General features: G+C 44.3%; 1 protein-coding gene across 1 annotated transcript in view; it reads left to right on the plus strand.

Moving 5' to 3' along the window:
- Positions 1 to 21,917, plus strand: part of LOC143987228 (calpain-2 catalytic subunit-like) — a 110,858-nt gene extending 88,941 nt beyond the window's left edge. The window contains exons 17-21 of the mRNA XM_077485816.1: positions 4,285 to 4,353; positions 7,392 to 7,470; positions 9,522 to 9,638; positions 12,871 to 12,929; positions 20,252 to 21,917. Of these exons, the coding sequence (XP_077341942.1) occupies positions 4,285 to 4,353; positions 7,392 to 7,470; positions 9,522 to 9,638; positions 12,871 to 12,929; positions 20,252 to 20,275 (348 nt within the window). The 3' untranslated portion in view covers positions 20,276 to 21,917. The remainder of the gene's footprint in view (positions 1 to 4,284; positions 4,354 to 7,391; positions 7,471 to 9,521; positions 9,639 to 12,870; positions 12,930 to 20,251) is intronic.
- The last annotated feature ends 718 nt before the right edge of the window (positions 21,918 to 22,635 follow it).

Genomic DNA, 22,635 nt, shown 5'->3' on the forward strand with positions numbered 1-22,635 from the left:
TGCTAATAAAATGTATGAGGCTAATTTGTTTGAGTTTTTCCCCAAACCTGGCAAGGGAAGGCCAAGGAGGAGATGTAGCGGATCCAACAGGAGAAGAGATTCAAATAGTCATTAGAGTAGCGACATCACTATGGACCAAAAAGTTAATAACTTGCAAAGTGGGGACAAAGAGGGATCATAACGGTGTAAGATCTCTGGTGTTCTATACCAGAACAGTATTTTAAATGTTGTCTCTCTCTCTGCGCCACGTGACAAGATATCTTGGAGGTGGAGGTTCAGATCCTGCCCCACTGAGGGATAGAGATAGGCTTTTGGATGATTTGGGCCCATTTTCTCATGTAAGTGTGAAGATCATCTGAAAGGGGGAATGAATCTTGTAGTATTTGGTAGATAGCAGAAATGAATCGTGTTTGATGGGGCCTTGGGAGCAGATGAGTTCAAAGGTTCTTGGTTTAGGTAAAACAAGGGTAGGGGACAAAAATGACTTATTTGGAGATGAGAGTAGTGCAAATTTTTGGGGAGTATTTAGACTGGAGGTTAGCGAAGAATCTGAATTTACGGGTGGCTGGGTAGATGAAATGGTGAACTTGAAACAGGCCAGCTTGTGCCCAGGATGCCATACGGGAGTGGGATAGGCTGTCTAGGAGCAGTGGGTTGAAGAGTACATTAGATACTTGGGGGCATGGTGAAGAGAGAGAATTTGTTGATACAAGTGCGCCAGAGCTTTAATGTGAACAGCATAGAACTTAAACATAGACTATGGAGTTTGGGATCCTAAATCAGGGTGGGTGACCAGACAAGGGAGCAGGGGTGTGTGGGAAATACAAATAAAATCCGTACATCTATTTGGTGCTTCTAGGCTGGACCAGGAGACCACTGCCTGAAGGTGGGATGCTAAATAATAATTATAAACATCCGGGGTCCCCCAGACCCCCTCAATGCCGAGGGGAGAAGACCACAGAGCTTGCTACCCTATGGGTCTTGTCGTTCCAAAGGAAATTAAGGAACCAATGTTTGATAACTTTTAATGGTGACATGGGGATAGGAACCAGTAGGGTCTCAAAAAGATATAGCAGTTTAGGCTTAACAGTCATTTTCAGTAAATTGATCCTACCTGCCCAAGATATTGGGACTGGGTTCCAATGCTTTAACATGTCACTGACTTCTTTAAATGGGGGAACATAGTTGGCCTCATATAGGGAAGTGCAAGTTGGGGTGATTTGCATGCCTAGGTACTTGAGGGAGGAGGAACACCAGTGGTATGGGAATGAGTGTTGTAACAAATTCAGTTCCACAGATAGGATGTGGAGAGGCAGCGCCTCCGTTTTTAAAGGTATTGATTTTGTACCTGGAGAGATCACTGACTCTTGATAGTAGAGTATTTAAAGGATGAAGGGTTGGAATAGAGGGTTTTTAGAGCAGATATAAAGGGGCCTCGGAGTCCGAATTTGGTTAGGGTGGCGAACGTATAAGGCCTGCTCAATCTGTCAAACGCTTTCTGAGCGTTTAAGCTAAGAATTTAGCAGGTCTGCGTACTCTATTCAACATGTCTATGGTGCGTCTAGTATTGTCTCTGGTAGGGATGAGGCTTACTTGATTCTTGATCAATTTTGTCCAGAATTGGGATAAATGGTTGGCCAGGATCCTCGTAAAAAGTATTTATAGTTGTCTGGAAGGGATCCGTTTTCATTAATGAATGTAAATGAGACGAAAATGTGAGGCAGGGACGTGTTTACTCCTGTGAACCAACTTTTGGTTTTGCACGGAGCTCCACCTGCTTCTGCTCCCGCTCCCAAGCAAGGGAGTTGAATCGTGTGCATCGTCCATGGTGACTGCCAGAGACCAGAGCATAACTGTGCATTACAGGCCCACCTCGTGAGATGACCACCCACATGCAGAGCAGAGAGCAGACTGAGAGTGTAGTACCGGTGTACATGCCTTGAAAAAGTATTCATACCTCTTGAAAAATGTCCACATTTTGTTCTGTTACAACCAAAAAGGTAAATGTATTTTATTGGGATTTTATGTGATAGATCAACACAAAATGGCACATAATTGTGAAGTTGAAGGAAAATGATAAATGGCTTTCAATTTTTTTTTTTTTTACAAATATGTGACTGGGCCTTTCTAACACATGAATATGCTTTGACTTAAAACATTCCATTGTAGCTCTGGCTGTATGTTTAGGGTTGCTGTCCTGCTGGAAGGTGAACCTCCGTCCCAGTCTCAAGTCTTTTGCAGACTCTAACAGGTTTTCTTATAAGATTGCCCTGTATTTGGCTCCTTCCATCTTCCCATCAACTCTGACCAGCTTCCCTGTCCCTGCTAAATAAAAGCATTCCCACAAAATGATGCTGCCACCACCATGTTTCACAGCGGGGACGGTGTGTTCAAGGTTATGTGCAGTGTTAGTTTTCTGCCACACACATCATTTTGCTTTTAGGCCAAAAAGTAAAATTTTGGTCTCATCTGACCAGAGAACCTTCTTCCACATGTTTGCTGTGTCCCCCACATGGCTTCTCGCAAACGGGACTTCTTATGGCTTTCATTCAACAATGACTTTCTTCTTGTCTCTCTTCCATAAAGGCCAAATTGGTGGAGAGCATGACTAATAGTTGTCCTGTGGACAGATTCTCCCACCTGAGCTGTGGATGTCTGCAGTTTCTCCAGAGTTACCATGGGCCTCTTGGCTGCTTCTCTGATGAAAGCTCTCCTTGCCCGGCCTGTCAATTTGGGTGGACAGCCATGTCTTGGTAGATTTGCGGTTGTGCCATACTCTTTTTCCATTTTTGGATGATGGATTGAACAGTGCTCCGTGAGATGTTCAAAGCTTGGGGTATTTTTGTATAACCTAACCCTGCTTTAAACTTCTCCACAACATTATCCCTGACCTGTCTGGTGTGTTCCTTGGCCTTCATGATGCTGTTTGTTCATTAAGGTTCCCTAAGAAATCTCTGGGGGCTTCACAGAACAGTTGTATTTATACTGAGATTAAATTACACACAGGTAGACTCTATTTACTAATAAGGTGACTTCTGAGGGAAATTGGTTCCACTAGATGTTGGTTAGGGGTATCAGGGGTAAAGGGAGTAAAGGGGGCTGAATACAAATGGACACCACACTTTTCACATATTTGTAAAAAAAAGTTGAAAACCATTTATCATTTTCCTACCACTTCACAATTATGTGCCTCTTTGTGTTGGTCTATCACAGGGATCTGCAATTAGCGGACCTCCAGCTGTTGCAAAACTACAAGTCCCATCATGCCTCTGCCTCTCGGTGTCATGAGTGTGGCTATCAGAGTCTTGCTATGCCTCATGGGACTTGTAGTTCTGCAACAGCTGGAGGTCCGCTAATTGCCTATCCCTAATCTATCACATTCGTTTTGGGTTTGGTTTGTTTTTTGTGTCATTTGTTATGATCGAAATTTGTTATTTCGAATAAATTTGTAACTTCGGAAAAATTCAAAATCTGAAAAATCAGAAATTTGAAAATCTGGAAACCTGGAAATTTGAAAATCTGATTATTCTAAAGTAAGCATGAAAATTTTTAGATTTTCAGGAAAAATTAGTTACATGGGTTTTCGTTAATTTAGTTGGAAAAAAAACGTTTTTTTTAGGAATGAAAGGAATTGCACATGTCTAACTAAAACACTTGAAGAAGAATAAAAAGGGACTAAAACTAAAATGTAATTTTAGTCCTAAGACTAAAACGAAATCAAAATGTGCTGCCAAAATGAACACTGTTCTGGCCACCCGGTGGAATCTTGGAGAGCTGCAGCAATCGGTGCAAATGAACTGTCAGGCATTGGACGTACTTTATTCAACTTGCCAATAGCCAACAACTGGACCTCTAGACCAGAGCATCTGCTAATTATCTTTTTTTTGGTTTGTTTTTTGGAAAACGGGCAGCATGTCTGTTTTTATCCGATCCGCCAGATGGGTGGCTAAACATATCGTCATACGGCTGTCTTGATCGGGTGGCAGCCGGCTGTCAGTGGATACATCTCCGCTGACATCCGCCTGCTCATAGGAGTCAACGGGTGGCCCACCTGGATCCGCCTGAAAAACAGACAGGCGGAACCGAGTGGGCTTGTCATGTGAAAGGGGCCTATGTGATCCCTTAGAAGATTACCAAGAACATGGGAGATTGTTGAACTCGACCAATAGCAGATCACAAAGCAGAAGCCTTTTATTTTTTTTATTTTTTTAGGGTAAATAATATTAGCCAATTAGATTGTCTTTGTGTTTCTATAGCTTTCTTTAACTTATTACAATAATACAGTCTGATGGGTCAGGAAAACTGGGTTTAAAAGAATTTAACATCCTCTGGTCCAAACTCCAGAAATACCAGGTAAGTCTCATACACAAGTTCTTTTATGGAGTTCTGCGTATGAACGGTTTTATAAACTGAAGAAACTGTATGATAAAATTAAACTCCATTACTTTCTATTTATCTGTACCCATTGCATTGATATCCTGCACACAGGGCATATTTAATGTTGAAAAACTGTAGGTCAGTATTACCCATGGATTTTAAGCCCAGTTATTCTGCAGGGAATGAATGCCTTTGTGGACGCATGTCTCTGCATCCTCTGCAAAGTGTCCCCAAATTACACAGAAGTCCATAAGAAGGACTATTTCGATTAGGCTGCAGTGTAATCAGCCCCACTGTCACTTGTGAATGGGATTTCAACAGAATTTTCCTCCAAGTTAAAATTCTCAGGACCATAAAGCACATAAAGGGCAAGGCCATTAAAGCAAAACCAAACTCATCCAATTATCTGTTCCAAAATAGTTAGATTCAAGGCATGCCATGAACCAGAACTGCCACAGTTGATTGTACTCACAACTGATCTGTCAACCCATCAAATGTCTGGTGTCATAACTGATTACATGTGCAGCGCTATGGCAGCTGCATATCAAACAGAGGCTTAGGCCGGCAATAGACGGTTTGAATCTCAGCCAGTTTAGCAGGAACCAGCTGAGATTAACTGAATGTACCAAGTCGATCGATCGGTGAACTTGGGTACAACCAGCCTGCCGGATTCACTTGCAATTATCGCTAGCTGCTAGCAATAATCACTGTCTTCTTTCAGTGGGGCTGGCATCCCCTCCCCTGCCAGGAACAGACAATGGCTCGGCAGGAGGCATTCCCCTGTCAACCTGTGGTTGCAGGTAAGAAATTTGCACCGTCTATGGCCTGCCTAAGATGGAAGCGTCAATGACTGTAAAGAATAGGAGTGTCAATTCTGTTTTAAATGGGAACAGCGGATGCAGTGTCACCCCAGGGTCATTTTTAAACTGAAGACACCCAGGGATGTCAAGATATATCCAAGACAGGTAGTTGCAACACACAAGATACAAAGTAACAGCAACAGTTTCAAGCATGTCATTCTCTTAAGGCTTGGTTCACACTACTGGGACTTGGGATCCAACTTGTGAGACCCCAAGTCACATGACATGTCAAATTCTATGTTTGTATAGGAGAATTGTCTTAATCAGCACTACTGTTATCACTTTAGAAAAGTTTCCTGCACCTCTTGAAGGCAATTTCTATCTGACTTCCATTCTATACTTCTATCAAAGTAGTACTCAAGTAGCCAGGAAGATGCCTGGCAAAGTCTCACCGCAAGCCGTGCGACTTTCAGGTTGCGGCAGTGTGAACTTACACTTAGATGCATATGGTGTTGGTGATTAGATGATATTGCTTCCTACCTGTTCACTTTAAAGCGGAACTAAAACCACAGATACCATATCCCTCATTGATGCCAGTCTTCCAGTTGTGCATGCGCAGCTCGGTGTACATCGGTGAAAGCAGACGGTTAAGCTTGTTTTACTGCTGAACAGACATTACATGTCTTTCCTGCTGTAAATGTCCTGCATTTTTAGAAGACTTTTTAATTTGACTTTAGTTCTGCTTTAAATGATACAATATGTCATACTTGTTTGTAATCAGCTTGATAAGGCCCCTATGACGTGGATGGTCCGATCAGTTTTTCAGGCGGATCTAATACCCTCCATTCATCCCTATGGAGCAGTGGATGTCAGTGGTGACCTGTTTACTCCTGCCATCCGATCCTGCCTGCAAAATCCAGATGGATGGTGGTCCTATTTTCCATCTGTCTATCGGATCAGATATAATTGAATGAAATCAGACAGGCGGTACGTTTTCACCTGATCTCCCCATAGAGGATCGGGACTCTGTCTGTCTCTGCTCTGCACAGTGAGCGGAGACGGACCTGTCATCCGCCTGCTTAGTGAGTGTGCCTGAAACTGTTGCTGTTTCTTTGTATCTTGGATAATCTAACATAAAGAATAGTTTTGTGCTGCTACCACCTGTCTTGGATCTTGGATTCCTGTATATAGGAGGTGGGATGTGGGTTATCCTTCTCTTGTGTGGTCTTACTATTGACTTGAACATGTACCTGTGCTGCTTCCTTCAGACTGTATTTATTTACCTTTCTGGTGGCCCTAGAATGGGCACCACTAGACCTTTCTTCTACTTCTGTGGCGGGAGGGGGGAGCAGAGGGGTGACTCTCTGTGTGGTGTTCCTTCCTTATTCACTCAAAGACTAAGAGTGGATCCTTTTCAGTGTAGTCTGCAGTGGTCAGGAAGAAAAGTGCACTGCTAGATGATGTTGGATGTCCTCAGGTCAGGAAATGAAGTGAGTTCTAGCTGACTTGCCACATTTTGTGAGAAGCTCACAGTGTGCAGTGAAATCAGAGTAGGCAATTTCAGTACAGGAGAAGAGCCCGTACAACTGTGCAAGAATGAATGTAAAGCTGGAATTCAACTTTAAAGTGTTACTAAACCCACAGCAGTAAAATCAGTATGTATATGCAGCATAGCATGCTTGTTATACTCACTGTGGAACTTAAGGGGTTAATCCTCTGCATTGTGTAAAAAGGCTGTTTTTATCCTGTATGCACAGATCCTCCCCACCTGCACTGTCTATCTGGTGAAAGCCAGCTAACACAGGCAGAGTAGTCAACCTGCACATGCTCAGTTGTGTCTTTTATGCTGGAGAGAACATATACTTGTTCTCAGAGCTAGCCAGGTCACATGATATTGTCATCACACATGTGGGTGTGTATACAGGCTGAAGTGGAAATCTCCTCCTACCTCAACTCTCACCACTGGAGAAACTGTGCAGTTTATCACTGACCGTGGTATACAGATCAGCCAAAAAAGTATATAGTGGCAATATTTTAATGTAAAAAGAAGATGTATAAGCTGTGGGCACTGTGGGGGACAGATGAACTATTTTCATATTACTGGGTTTAGTAACACTAAATTATCATTACTCATTATTCAAATGTAATGTTTAAGGTTGTGTGCTGCCATCTTCTGGTGGGAAGAGGTAATCATGTGTCTTTCCTTGGCTGTAGAAAATTTATCGCAGCATTGATGTGGATCGATCTGGGACGATGAATACCACTGAGATGAGGAAAGCCCTTGAGGCAGCAGGTCAGTAATTGTGTATGAGGGGACCTGGAGATTAGTTGCACCGCTGTGTGTTTAAAGTCCAAACAGGACCTTCCTCATAATTTCATGTATTGAAAGGACAATGATCAGTTTTGTAAAGAGCAAATACTATCCCACCTTGTTCTTTTGTGCCTTTTACTAGATCTATACTAGATAAAAGCCCAAACTGAATTACATGCATCACTGTATCAAAAATAATTGCCTTAAAAAAAAAAACTAAACTAAACTAAAATCCCTTTGTTCACTTTTTTCATCCTTTGTTATATCTCAGTGCTGCTATATTTCTGCATAGGTTGCATTTCTCAGGCTGGGGTTCCTGATGGTCACAAAACTGGACCATGCCATTATAATGTGTGTTGAAACAGTACTTTGCAGTCTCCATCAGATGCCTGAGTAACAAGGTGACAATGTAGGAGCTCAGGTAGGAGAAGGGGACAACGCGTTGTCACCCTATGGCAGGAAGTTCCTGAACAGAGACGTTCTTGGCAGCAGCACCTAGTGTAATTTTAATTAATTTAAACTGCAGATTTAAAAATATTGAAAATGACCTTTGCATTGCAAATTACCATGTTAAAGCCTATTGGAAATTTTGTTATATTAGTTCCAATATACTACAGTGACTATTAATAGGCCAGCCAAGTGCAATACACAGAAAGCTGGCTCCATTTCTGTATATGACACTGCCTGGCATGCATACCTAACTCATCCTTGCTCCCTACACTGCTAGATAGCACCCTGAATAAATTCTGGTTTTGGATAATGTTGAAGCTTATCCAATTGGATAATGTCCCTGTACACCCCAGACCCAGAATCCTTTGTGGAAGAGAATTTCTCTCACTTCCTGTTGCATCTTCAGGACAGGTAATAAGGAGAGTTCTTGCCACTGGGAATAAAGTCCTGATACAGGTTCTAACTCTTCTCCGCTATATCCAAAAACTAAAACGTCAACTATTTTTTTTTTTCCCGAGTCCCAATTTAAATTTCTCAGTTGTGTGATTCTAATATGATAGTTAAAGTGAAAGTCTATGCAAAAACTAAAATAACTGCATCTATAGCCACCAGCATTGTAACACTAACCTCTCTAGTCCTTTAAAGAAAAAATGAGTGTAGATACGTTTTTTTTAAGCCGCTCCGACCCAATCTCCAGCGGTGGAAGCTCAGATCCTACACTGAGCTGTCATGCGGTTGCAGAGGACACCTCCATCAATGGAAGCCCCATAGTAACTCTATGGGTGACGTAACTTCCCATTCATTTCACAGCTGTTGTCGGCTGTGTCCTTTGCAGAGCTTCCTCTGTTGCAGATTGGGTAGGATTTTTATAACAGCTTACCTGTAAAATCCTTTTCTTTTGAGGTACATTACGGGACACAGAGACTCAGTAATTACTGATGGGTTATAGGGTATCACTAGGGGATTGGACACTGACCGTAAGAACGATCAAGCTGCGGAACAGCCGCTATAATCGTTCTTATGATGCAGGGAATCGCCGGCTGAAAACGGCAATATCTGAATGATGTCTGTGGCCTCAGGCATCATTTAGATATAACCACTGAAAGCCCATGACGTCAATAGACGTAGTGTGGGAACCAAGTGGTTAACATGGTCTCTCAAATATTGACAGACTCCAATTGCTGTCACTGCAGGTTGAGCTACTGAACCTGCCAAGGAGAAAACATTTTTTAATAGGAATTCCATTTTCTTTACTTGCGACCAACACCTAAGACACTGGCAAAAAAACTGAGGTACCTCCAGTAGGGGGAGGGGTTATATGGGGGATTGAACTTCCTGTCTAGGGTGTGGCAGTGTCCAATCACCTAGTGATACCCTATAACCCATCAGTAATTACGGAGTCTCTGTGTCCCGTGATGTACGAGAAAGAAAAAGGTATTTATACAAATTTTTTCTTTACGAGGATAGAGAGGTTAGTGTTAGATCGGTGGTGTCTATAGATGCAAGGATTTTAGTTTTTCCATGGACTTCCACTTTAAGCCCTCATTCCCAGCACAGTGTTGACCTTCTTCATTCCTTCCCAGGATTTAAGCTGAATTCTCAGATCCACCAACTGCTTGTGGCTCGCTTTGCTGATGAAAATTACTCCATCGACTTTGATAACTTTGTACGATGTCTCATCCGCCTGGAAATTATGTTCAGTAAGTAGACAATTGATGTGTATGTCTGGGGAAAAAAAACCTATTCAGTACATCTTTGCAATACATGCACATTTCCTCGTGGTTTATCAATATGCAGCACATAGGAGAGTCGGACCGCTGCTCTCATACAAGTTGTGGCCAGCTCTCCAGTAGTGCAATTCTCCCAGAACACGGCTCTAGTCTTACACTGATGTCACTCCCTGGGTAGTGCTGGAAATGGGAGCAGTGTGAAAGGGGGGATGTCAGACCACTGGAGAGCTGTGCATGAGAGCAGTGGCTCGGCTCTTCTGTGTGTTGCCAGCCCAAGATATTTTAAATTTGTAAAAAAATAAATTAAAAAGCCCCACATTAATTATTGTATGTGCAGCCAACTGCAAAATGGTAATAAATAATGAGGGTTCACTTAGGGTTTAAGACAGCTGATCAAATTGTAGCAGTAATAAAACTATACTGGTGAAAGTGTGCAGTGTGGGAGTTTTTATGCTATCAAGTTCCTGTGACTTAAAGTTTATCCTCCAAAAAATAGGAATTGTGGTATGTTTGTGCATTTGCACATGTTAAAGTATATGTATAGCCCAAACTTTGTTTGGATAGAGTGGGGAAGAGTAAAAATATATATATTTTTTGGTGTTTGTGTACTGTTGGGGAAATATCCTCCCACTTCCTGTCTGAGAAACAACAGGAAGCTAGAGGAAAAGTGAGGGTAATTCCCTAATAGACAGATATCATTAAAGCAGGTGTTCCCATTAGAAGATTTTCCCTTACCTCTTGTTCTGGGGACAACTCCAAAATTTCATATTTTCTCTTTTTCTTTCTCAGTGACAATAGTACAAATAGAGGGATGAATCTTCTCAATGGGGACACAGAGTAATATAAAAGCAAAAAAAAACTGACAGCAGGTATTTAACCCCTTCCTGCCCAGCCCCGGGATCAATTTAACAGGGTCTTTAAAGTGGAACTTTAATCAGAAATTTTAAGTGCTTGTAAACCCTTACATATACCCAGTGATGTGACTGCCTCAGGTGAGATAAAGGAATCCACATACATAAGCTGTACTTGTTTATTTGCAGCCCACTCTACTCTGCAGCTGTCCAAAGTGCAGAATTTATAAAGCTTGCCTGAGCTTTCAGAAGAAAAGGGGCTGGGCAGCTGAAGTTAGTCTGCAGAGCTCAGTTATCAAGTACAGGTGCTGGAAGCCAATGGAGAGAGGGCTTCCCTAGCGGCTAACTTCCAGACTCACCTGGAGCTGAGACAGGAGGAGTTGGGCACAAAGTAGGACAGGTCGCCTACGGAGTTGCTAGCAGATAGACTCGAGAACACTGATGATGTGATGAACAGTTTGCAGGCAGGTGGCACATAGGTGAATCATTGAAACAGTAGGATAATCAACACAAGCCCAGATTTGGAACCAGATGGTAGGCTGATCAGACCAAGTCAGGTAGAAGCCAAGGTCAAACACGAGAAGCAGGCCGAGGCTATCTGTTAGACAAGCCGGTGTGGAGGACTGGAGACAGGCAGGGGACACAGGTAGGGAACAAGCCGGGACAGAAACTAGGAACACGAGTAACAAGCTGAAGATCAATCAGCAACTTCAACCACTGGCAGACTTCCTTATAAAGGCCCATGTGAAGTGCTGGTGTAGATGCTGGGCCCTAGAGTTCTTCTCCTGCCATTGGTGCCCTGACATCAGTGAGGAGACCAGATTGGGGTGAAGGGACACACCCCCTTCACATAGCACACGGGAACAGAGCTAAGGCTGTTAATCACAGACTGTGTGCTGGAGATCCCTCCACTGTCACCTTTTTTCTCTTGGTGTCAGGAAAATTTGTCAGATGCAATTCATGCTGATAGCAAAGGGATGAAGCAACAGACAGAAATTACACAGTGCTTTGGGTTGAGATGTTTTGTTCATAATACTGAGGTTTACAACCACTTTAAGTCATGATAGATCACTTCAGGCCAATCCCTTTACAGGTATAGCTATGTAAAACATACAAAATAAGTGCCTATACTTTTTAAAACCCAGTAATGCACAGGTCTCACCCTGCCCTGCGCAGCTTCAGTTTCTCTCTATTATTTGCACTGTGTCGAAAGTCAGAGCCACTAGATGCCAATCTGCTGACAGCCTACAGATTTCCTGCTGCTCAGGAGCTCTGGGCTTCAGTAAAATGGCAGCCTCCAGCATTGTTCCCGTTTCTTCTTGCTGGAGGCTGCCATTTTTGCTGAAGCCCATTTGCAGCACACAATAATTTTATTAGCATAGTTAACCTAGTTCCTTGCTAAAGAAAATTATTTTTTATCAAGCTGTTATTGGTAAAGTTCTGCTTTAAGCTTGGGGGGGGGGGGGGGTCGAGAAGGACCTGGTGATCATGTGAACCAATGTGATTGGCTGGCATAGTGGTTACATGATCAGGAGCTAGTCCTGCTGGATCCTGATCAGTAGCAGAAACTACTTTGACACTTCAGTCACTGTGCTGGGAGCGTGCTCTCAGCACAGAAAGCTCTGCTATCCATAGACACAAAATGGGGGTTTCCATTGACTGTAGGGAGTTGGGATTGTCCTGATTGAAAATAGTAGAAAAATCGAATCACTTTTAGAAGACATTATTGCAGTAGTATTTTCCCTGTTAAACTATATTGAAGTTGTTAATTTATTGCCGTTTTGACTTCACAAGCAATTGAATTCTGGTGATTTAACTCGTGGGAGGGAGCTTGCTAAGTTTCTCATATCTGCAGTTCTCAGTGGCTCAAAAGTGGTTACAATTGACTGAAGATTGTCACATGTATGACCATCTTGAGTGTGACAACACCACTGCAGGAGAGAAGATGTGTTTGTAAATCCTAGATAGCAGACACTAGGGTTGATTTACTAAAGGCAAATTCACTTTGTACTACAAGTGCACTTGGAGGTGCAGTCGCTGTAGATCCGAGGGGAAGATCTGAAATGAGGGGAAGCTCTGCTGATTTTATCATCCAATTATGTACAAGCAAAAATGCTGTTTTTTATTTTCCTTGCATATCCCCCTCAGATCTACAGCGACTGCACTTACAAGAGCACTTGTAGTGCAAAGTGGATTTGCCTTTAGTACATTAACCCCATTGTTTATTATAGTATGAGCCAGGTGTAAGGTAAAATCTTGACAGCATTTCTAATTTTATTAGTGGTGTTGTAGATAAATGGCCTCAAAAGCATCCCTAGACCTTCATACTAATTTTGTTTATCAATCTGCAGAACTTTTCAAGCAGATGGATACAGAGAACAGCGGAGTGGTGCCTCTCTCTTTTGACAATGTAAGTATAAGTTGGATGGGAAGTCAATTACCTTTTTTTACATGAAGAGGTATATTTATAAAAAATAAAAATAAAAAAAAGGACATGCCTGTTCATCCATCAAAACTGCACATAAGTTAATTCTGTGAAAACGGTAAAATCGAATATTCTCAGGCTATATTATCTGCAATTTGAATGCGTGAATGTGGAAATTACCACATTATGGCCACTAGATGGCGAAAAGGAGCATACTTTTTTCTATGATAGTGCCATCCAGTGGCCATGATGTGTTTTTTCCTGCATTCACACATTTGAATTGAAAATAATATAGCCTGAGAATATTTGCATTTACACAGAACGTTCGTCCGGCGGACTTCCGCGTTTACTGTGTAAAAGAACTTTGACCTATGATGACACATCCATCATGGGGTACAGGACAGCCAATTGAGACATTACAGCACATGGACACTTGGACATTCCCCCTAACCTATAAATACACCCGATCCGGCGGCCATTTTACATTCTTTCTTCTGTCACTATAGGGAGAGGTTGCTGTGTGGAGCAGGGAGAGATTACAGTGACCCAAATCGCTAGCTATTTGGTACACAAAAGTTCTTTTCAGGACTGGTATAGGTGTTAGGTGTAGTTCAGGGTAGGCAGTGCTGTGCTAGTGATTGTTGCAGCAGCCTGAGTGTCTTTTGTCAGTTTAGAGAAAGGGACAGGACGCTGTGTCTGCTGTAGGGACAGTCAGTTTAGTCATCATCATTAGCTGTTACTATCAGGTCCACAAAAGTGCTATTCCAGTTATTGTTCCAGTAGCCTCTGTTTTGTCAGTTTATATAGGGACAGGCAGGAAGCAGTGTGTCAGTTTAATCAGTAGCTGTTACTATTAGTTCCACAAAGGTTCTTTTCAGGACTGGTATCAGTGGTATGGTTATAGGCTTGTACACGTATAATATTCTTTCTTCCAAATATAGAAAGAATATTATACTTGACTGCTGCCCTTCTGCTGCAGTCTGCTAATCATTCACAACCCACTTGTTCCACAAAGCTCCTTATAAGGACTGTTAACTTGGTCTGTCTAGGGTGCTACAGTACATAGGGTTGAGTGAGGTACAGTCTTCCATTCTATAAGGACTGGTATCGGTCCACAATACATAGGGTTGAGGTGCACTACTGCTGACCGCTGCCCTATACTGCAGCAGTCCTTCATCGGTATAGGGACTGAGAGTTTTGTCACAGGGTCATTTAAAAAATGACAGGCAGAGGAAGAGGCAGGCCCTTCCGCAGGGGTGGTAGGGCAGGAGCAACAGGCTTGAGCCAAAGTGGGAAGTTGCAGAAGGTGCGTTCAATTACTTTAAAGGACGCACCAGACTTGGTTGAGTGGCTCGCTCAGCCTTACTCTTCTGCACCCTCCTCATCCTCTCGATCTGCACCCTCTTCTTCACTCTCTGCTATGTGCACCCCCAAAGACACTACCACCACCACCACCACATACCTTCCGCTTGAGTCACAGGAATTATTTTCCGATCCATATCAAGAGGACATTTCTGATGCGCAGCCACTCTTGGTATTGGATCAGGAAGAGGAGGTAGCAACAACCGCTACTCAGCAGTCTGACGACAGTACCCAGATCAGCCCAAGGAGGAGGTTGGTCCCCGATGTTGCTGCCTACTCCGAGATCTCTACTTATAGCGGTGGGGAAGGTGACGTTGATGATGACATGTCTAGTGATGTCACGTGGGTGCCCACAAGAGAGGAAGAGGAGGGGAATTCAGAGGGAGATATGGACCAGCAGATAGGGAGGAGAAGCAGGAATAACTTACATTGCACAGGAGGGACAAAGCAGACTGCAAATGTATCAGGAGCGAGTCATCGACCATGTACGGTCACATCTGGCGCTCCCAGGACACCGGCACATGGCTCCGCAGTGTGGGCTTTTTTTAACGTGTCTGCTGCTGACAATAGCGTTGCCATCTGCAATCTTTGCAGTCAACGCATTAGTCGTGGTAAGCCCAACAATCACCTAGGGACGACCGCCTTAAGAAGGCACATGAGCTGCCATCACCGAGCCGAGTGGGAGCAACGGAACACACAAAGCCACACTGCAGGCTCTCACCGTCCAGCCTCGTCTTCTACTTCTCCTTCTCCTCTCTCCTCACAATTGTTCTCCACTCCACCTTCCATCACGCCAAGCTCACGTTTTTCTGCAAAAAGGCAGGCTTCCGTGGGCCTACTGTTCGAGCGTAAAAAGATGATGACGCCGGATAACCCTCTTGCCCAACGGTTGACGGCTGGCTTGTCAGAACTCATAGCCCGCCAACTACTGCCATATAAACTGGTGGACTCTGAGGCCTTTCGCAAATTTGTGGCCATTGGAACACCACAATGGAAGGTCCCAGGAAGGAAGTATTTCTCAGAGCAGGGCATCCCAGAGCTATATGGCCATGTTCAGGGGCAAGTGAATGTATCTCTGGCACACAGTGTCGGTGCCAAGATACATCTGACCACTGACACGTGGTCTAGCAAACACGGGCAGGGAAGGTATATCACTTTTACTGCCCACTGGGTGAACCTTCTGACGGCCGTCAAGCATGTAACCCGTGGCACCCGTGTAGATTTGGTTTTACCGCCACGGATTGCATGCAGGCCTGACTCTTCTTCTCCTCCTCCTCCTACTCCATCCTCCTCCCTCTCCTCCCCAGCTGACTCCTCCTTTTCCGCTGCTAGCGTCTCTTCCGCTGTGTCGCCCAAGCTCCCCAGTACCTATTCGACATGCCAGGTGAGACGTTGCCATGCCGAGCTGCGTCTGTTGTGCCTGGAAGCCAAGAGCCACACTGGCCCGGCACTCCTTTCAGCTTTGCGTTCACAGGCAGATCAGTGGCTGACACCCCTCAATTTGACAGTTGGTAAAGTGGTGTGTGACAACGGTGCCAATCTGCTTAGCGCATTGAAACAGGGCAAAATCACGCACGTGCCATGCATGGCACACGTCTTAAACTTGGTCGTGCAGCGATTCCTTGTCAAATACCCTGGGGTCCAGGACATCTTGCGGCAGGCAAGGAAAATCTCGGCCCATTTCAGAAGATCTTACACGGCCATGGCTCGCCTTTCTGACATTCAGCGGCGACACAATCTGCCGGTCAGACATCTTATTTGCGATTGCCCGACGCGATGGAACTCAACCTTCTATATGCTTGATAGGCTGCTCCAGCAGAAACGTGCAGTTAACGTCTACCTGTATGAACTCTGCAGCAGAACCGGTTCTGGGAAGCTGGGGTTTTTTTCACTACGCCAGTGGCTGCTCATGCGCGACGCATGCAGACTTCTGCGCTTATTTGAGGTGATCACCAAACTGGTCAGTCGCAGCCATGGCGCCATCAGTGACAGGGGTACCTTATGCCTTCTTTATGGAGCGTGCATTGATCAAGCTGTGGAGGAGCAGGAGCGGGAAGATGAGGAAGTCGCAATGCTGGATGAATTCCCAGGGGGGGCTACTCTATCTGAGACAAGTCAACAACAGGAGTCTGAAGAGGAGTCAGAGGAGGATGGTGCCGGGGCGGATGAGGAGGAGCAAGAAGAGCATGCTTTAAACCTTTCTGGGATCCCTGTTGTGCGTGGATGGGGAGAGGAGAATGAAGAGGACGACATTATCCTGGATGATGAGCAGGAGCCAGGCCACCACACCGCTTCCACTTTAGTGCAAATGGGGGCCTTCATGCTCCAGTGTTTTAATAGGGACCCCCGTATAAAAAGCATAAGGGTCAAGGACCAGTACTGGGTGGCAACGTACTTAGACCCCCGGTACAAACACAAAATGGCAGAAATGTTACCGCCGTCACAGAGGGCTGTCAGAATGCAGCACTCGAGGCCTTGCTTCGAGAAATGCTGCATTCTGCTTTTGCGTGCGCTGGCAGAGGAGCAATTCCCACTCCCAGAGAAGGAGTTGCGGGTACCAATCCAACAGCGCCTGCAAGAAGAGGCCGGTTTGAAGATGTGTTGGTGACTTCGGATATGAGGTTATTCTTTCAGCCGACCCATCGACAGGTGTCACCCGGATCCAGCATCAGGGACCGCCTAGACCGTCAGGTGTCCGACTACATCGGGTTAACGGCCGATGTGGACGCTCTGAGGAGTGATGAACCCCTGGACTACTGGGTGGGCAGGCTTGACCTCTGGCCAAAGCTTGCCTAATTTACAATCAAACTGTTGGCTTGCCCCTCATTCAGTGTCCTGTCCGAAAGGACGTTCAGCGCAGCAGGGGGGATCGTGACCGATAAGCGTACTCGCCTAGCTCACGACAGTGTTAACTACCTCACATTTCTAAAAATGAATGAGGCATGGATCTCGGAGGAATTCAACACATGTGACCAGTAGACCATGTATATGTCTATAAACAATTTTTTAATCGAGCACAGAGACCTTCTTTCTTCATTTGGCTCACTTCCTTGTCCAAAAAAAGCCGTACTATATGCCCGTACCCTCCTCTTTGAAGAGGTTGAGCGGTGTCATATTTCTACTGGGGCTGCTTATTATGAGGGGCTCCCACCATCCCTGTGCTGTGCGGACTTCCTCCTGGGGCTGCTTATTATAAGGGGCTCCCACCGTCCCTGTGCTATGCTGACATCCTCCTGGGGCTGCTTATTATGAGGGGCTCCCACCATCCCTGTGCTGTGCTGACTTCCTCCTGGGGCTGCTTACGGTGCAGGTGTCAGTGCTGTATATCACGGTGCTGATGTCAGTGCTCTCTATCACGGTGCTGCTGTCAGTGCTCTCTATCACGGTGCTGCTGTCAGTGCTGTATATCACGGTGCTGGTGTGAGTGCTTTATGTCACGCTGCTGATGTCAGTGCTCTCTATCACGGTGCTGTTGTCATTGCTGTATGTCACGCTGCTGGTGATCATCTCCTGCACCCTCTTCTTTGCCTACCCTGGTCCCTGACCTTCCCTCTCCTCCATTGCCTTCATGCGCTCCACAGTCCTGAATTATCACAACAATTTCCCATATAAAAAAAGAATGCTTGTAGTTGTCGATCCCAGATTCACCTCGTACATGTGTTATGTCATTGGCCATGTGGTGGGACTATGTTTGCACAGCTAATAATTTATTTTGTGGCTGCAAATTTGACCTATAGGTTTGCGAAGTTCGCCTCCCATTGAAGTCAATGGGGCCCGTTCGCGAAACGTCCCGTCGGAAGTTCATCACTAGTCCCAACAGGTCATGTTTTCAGGCTTTCCATTATTTTGCACAGGCGATTTGATCAGTTTCACTGCCTTAGTAATTATTACAGCCTTTTCATCTGAAGGAAATCCTAAAAACATGACCTGTTGGTGTGGCTTGAGGACTGGAGTTGAGAAACACTGATCTAAACCATTCTATTATAGTTCTGTCTGTATGTTTAGGGTCGCTGTCCTGCTGGAAGGTGAACCTCCACCTCAGTCTCAAGTCTTTTGCAGACTCTAACAGGTTTTCTTCTAAGATTGCCCTGTATTTGGCTCCATTCATCTTCCCATCAACTCTGACCAGCTTCCCTGTCCCTGTTGACGAGAAGCATCCCCACAACATGATGCTGCCACCGCCATGTTTCACAGTGGGGATGGTGTGTTCTGGGCGATGTGCAGTGTTAGTTTTCCTTCACATATAGTGTTTTGCTTTTTATTCCAAAAAGTTCAATTTTGGTCTAGTCTGACCAGAGCACCTTCTTCCATGTTTGCTGTGTACCCCACATGGCTTCTCGCAAACTGCAAATGGGAATTCTTATGGCTTTCTTTCAACAATGGCCTCTTGCCACTCTTCCATAAAGACCAGATTTGTGGAGTGCACGATAGTTGTCCTGTGGACAGATTCTCCCACCTGAGCTGTGGATCTCTGCAGCTCCTCCAGAGTTACCATGGGCCTCTTGGCCGCTTCTCTGATTAATGCTCTCCTTGCACCGGCCTGTCAGTTTAGGTGGGCGGCCATGTCTTGGTAGGTTTGCAGTTGTGTCATACTCTTACATCATCTGAAAATGGAAAGAGTATTGAACAGTGCTCCGTGAGATGTTCAAAGCTTGGGATTTTTTTTTAACATAACCCTGCTTTAAACTTCTCCACGTTATCCCTGACCTGTCTGGTGTGTTCCTTGGCCTTCATGATGCTGTTTGTTCACTAAGTTTCTCTAACAAACCTCAGAGGGCTTCACAGAACAGCTGTATTTAAACTAAGGTGGACTCTATTTACTAATTAGGTGACTTCTGAAGGCAATCGGTTCCACTAGATTTTAGTTAGGGTTATCAGAGTAAAGGGGGCTGAATACACGCCACACTTTTCAGATATTTATTTGTAAAAAATGTTGAAAACTATAATTTTCCTTCCACTTCACAATTCTGTGCCACTTGTTAGGCTATCGCATAAAATCCCAATAAATACATTTACGTTTTTGGTTGAAATTACAAAATTTCAAGGAAGTATGAATCCTTTTTCAAGGCACTGTATAATAAACATGTTACTCTTACCTGCTCTGTACAATGGTATTACACAATGCTGCCCGAATCTCCTGTTCTGGGGTCCCCCTGCTGTGTGTGTCCATAGACGCACATATTGCTATTCGGCCCGCTCCCTCCTCTCACAGGTTTTAATTGATAGCAATCAATGGCTGCTTCTCTCTTTGTGTCCTATGAGGAGAGGAACTGAGATCAGCACAGCATTAGATCGAGACAGGACTCAGGTAAGTAAAGGGGAGAGGGAGTGATACAATTACTGGGACATTTTGTTCCCTAATGCAGGGAATGGATTAAAGTAAAAACAAATCTTGCCTTTATAACTACTTTAAAGAAGTACAGCCAAAGCTTGTTTGGCTGTACTTCTCCTGCGGATCATTCTGCACTCCTGTGACCTGCTTGCAGCTGACAGCGGGCTGACATCACAGAGCCGGCCCAGGCTTGGGAAAGATTGGGACAATATGGATGGTCGGCATCCCCCCAGAACTGGCACCTGGCTCAGCCTCTCGGCGCACAACTGAGAGCCAAGCCAACTGCTCCCTCCAGCCATGATCTGCCTGCATTGTATAGAGCATGGGTCTTCAAACTATGGCCCTCCAGTTGTTCAGGAACTACAATTCCCATCATGCCCAGTCATGTCTGTGAATGTCAGAGTTTTACAATGCATCATGGGATGTGTAGTTTCACAACAGCTGGAGGGCCGTAGTTTGAGGATCCCTGGTATAGAGACCTCAAACACAAAGCGGTGATGTCACTGGCCCTAAAATAAGATATGTAATTAGAAAAGGGGTTTAATACATGAGCAGTATAAACATCAGCTTTAGGTAATACATACAACTGAACTGTATTTGTCTTTTCTTTCAGTGGATGTCATTCACAGTCTTGTGATCAGCAGGCCAGAGAACTCTGAATATTACACCCAAATAGAACGCCGACTGCAAGGAACCGTTATATATCTGACCCCCGTGCCTTTAAGAAAAATGCTGTCTGATCTAGCTGAAGATCCTCCTAGCAGCATAAAGAGCTTACAAGCAGCCTCTAAATAGAGAAACATACAGGCCACCACCTTCTTAAGAAAATGCTAGTTCCCTGGCTCTCATTCTTGCTTCCATGCCTTGAAGTCCCTAACCAAAACCCCTGACTTTTTTTTTTTCCCCAGACATTCCTAATCTCTATATTTATCCTTGGTCTGTGACTTGGAATATATTGAAGCCACTCGATCAACACAACAGCAAGGCAATTAGCATTTTCAGAAGGAGAGGTCATCTATATATTCTCTCAGTACAAGTGCCCTATAATCCAATTGATATATCCATTTTAGTCTCAGGTTTGGCACCATCTAGTGGCGCTTTAGTGAATGAAAACCCTGTTATATGGGAAAAGCAATACTACTCTCACATATGCTCTGATACCTCCTGTTTATTTGCCTTCCACCTAAATGCCTTTCACGTCACTGATGAATGTTTACAACATTGCAGCATTATCTGTTTTAGCTTTGCTTACAATTTTAGGAGTTTAATGAGAACTTGTCATAGGGCACCTAGGATCTTTAAAGAGACCTTCTGCAATTCAGGACAAAGTGAATGTCCGCTAAGCCCCCCAGACACTCACCTTGCCAGTGCTCCCTCACCACATTTTCCTCCATCGCAGCCAACACTAGTCAGCTGGAGGTGGACGCTATAGGGGGAGTGGTGACAGTGCTCAGGCCTAGCGATTGGCTGGCAGACCCTGTCACATGATCCTTTCCTACCCAGAAGCACCAGGTATTTTTATTAAAAATACTAGTTGCTGGGCTGGCTGTGGCTTCAGTACTTTCAGACTCTGACAAAGCTTGCAGATCAGGAGAGCTGGGCTGAAGTCAAAACTTCTACTCTACATCCTTGTCCCCTCAGTGGTTTAAAAAATTAAAAAAAACGGACTCTGGTGGGTCAGCATGGTAGCCCAGTAACTAGCATTTTTCAAAATGGGATATTAGTAATCTCCATAATTTTTTCACTACAGAAAAATTTAATCTAGAGAAGAATTTTATTTTTTTAAACCCGTCTGTAATGCTGCGCTTACTGTTAAGCAACTCTGGGAAAAAAAAAAAAAAAAAAAAGCATGACTTCTATCCCAAGTGGCCACATAACATAATGCAGTCGGTATAATTAAAGTACTTGACAGAGCTCTAAAGTTCATTGGTGTCAGCCGCTTCTCTTCAACAGGAACCACAGAAGTAGAATGTGTGAGCCAAAGCCGCAGTTCTCTAGGAGCCAATGATATGCCTCACTTCTCTGTAAGCCAGTAATGCTGCGTTCCCCTTTGGTTCACCTCTTGCAGAATGGCCGCCTTGTGTGGTGTAATAGACTGGATTAGGTGGTGGAGGGACTTTGGGGATATTTCATAACCAAATCACTATAAGATGATCTATGCAAAAATCGGAGATAAGCTGTGTTCATGACCGATTTATTTATATAATATGAGCCTTGTTCAATATGTTATGTGAGATGATTTTGAAATGCTGGTTAATAAAAAGGAAACTAAAGCATTGGCTGATTTTCTGGATTCTAGTCATTTGTTATATCGAAAAGCCGCCTTAAATGTAAACCCCAACACTGAACTTTTCTTATTTGGTCTGTTATACCATTGACAAAGTGTTTTGTTATTTCTGTTTGAGGAGTGTAAAAATACCTGTTGATCTCGCCAGTCTTGGGAGATGTGCTCCATGCCTTTGCTGAATGTTATCCGTTACATGTTCCCAGGTATTTCTGTGGGCTGCAAGCACACTGTCCCCATGTGGAGGAGAAGGGAAGGCTGGAGGGGAGGGGAAGGGAAGGGTGGGGAAGGGAAGGCTGGAGGGGAGGGGAAGGGAAGGGAAGGGTGGAGAAGGGAAGGGGGTGTTCTGTGGTCCTAACAGTTCCTGTCCCAGGGCGACAATGGTGTTTCTCCATAAATACTGTGAGTGTTGTCACCTAGGATAGGAAGTGTGTTACTGGAAGGATTATATCTCTAATATTATATTGTGTTTACAAAAACGAACAAACGGGTGTCCATAAAGTGCGGAGGGGTGTTCATTGTGGGCGGGTTAATAGAACATTGGATTTTACTGGAAGGATCTCCAAACTAAAATGGGTAAAATAAATCAATCAGATACCACATCTAAGGCTTTTTCTTCTTGGGTATAGATTAGGGATCAATCAATTATGGGTGTGGCCGATATTCACTTTAAAAAAAAAAAAAACGGACATATTGCTTTAATGGGTTTTACC

The sequence above is a fragment of the Lithobates pipiens genome, unplaced genomic scaffold, assembly GCF_037356315.1.
Source record: "Lithobates pipiens isolate NorthernLeopardFrog02 unplaced genomic scaffold, aLitPip1_a1.2 Scaffold_18, whole genome shotgun sequence".
In the NCBI taxonomy this organism is placed as follows: Eukaryota; Metazoa; Chordata; class Amphibia; order Anura; family Ranidae; genus Lithobates; species Lithobates pipiens.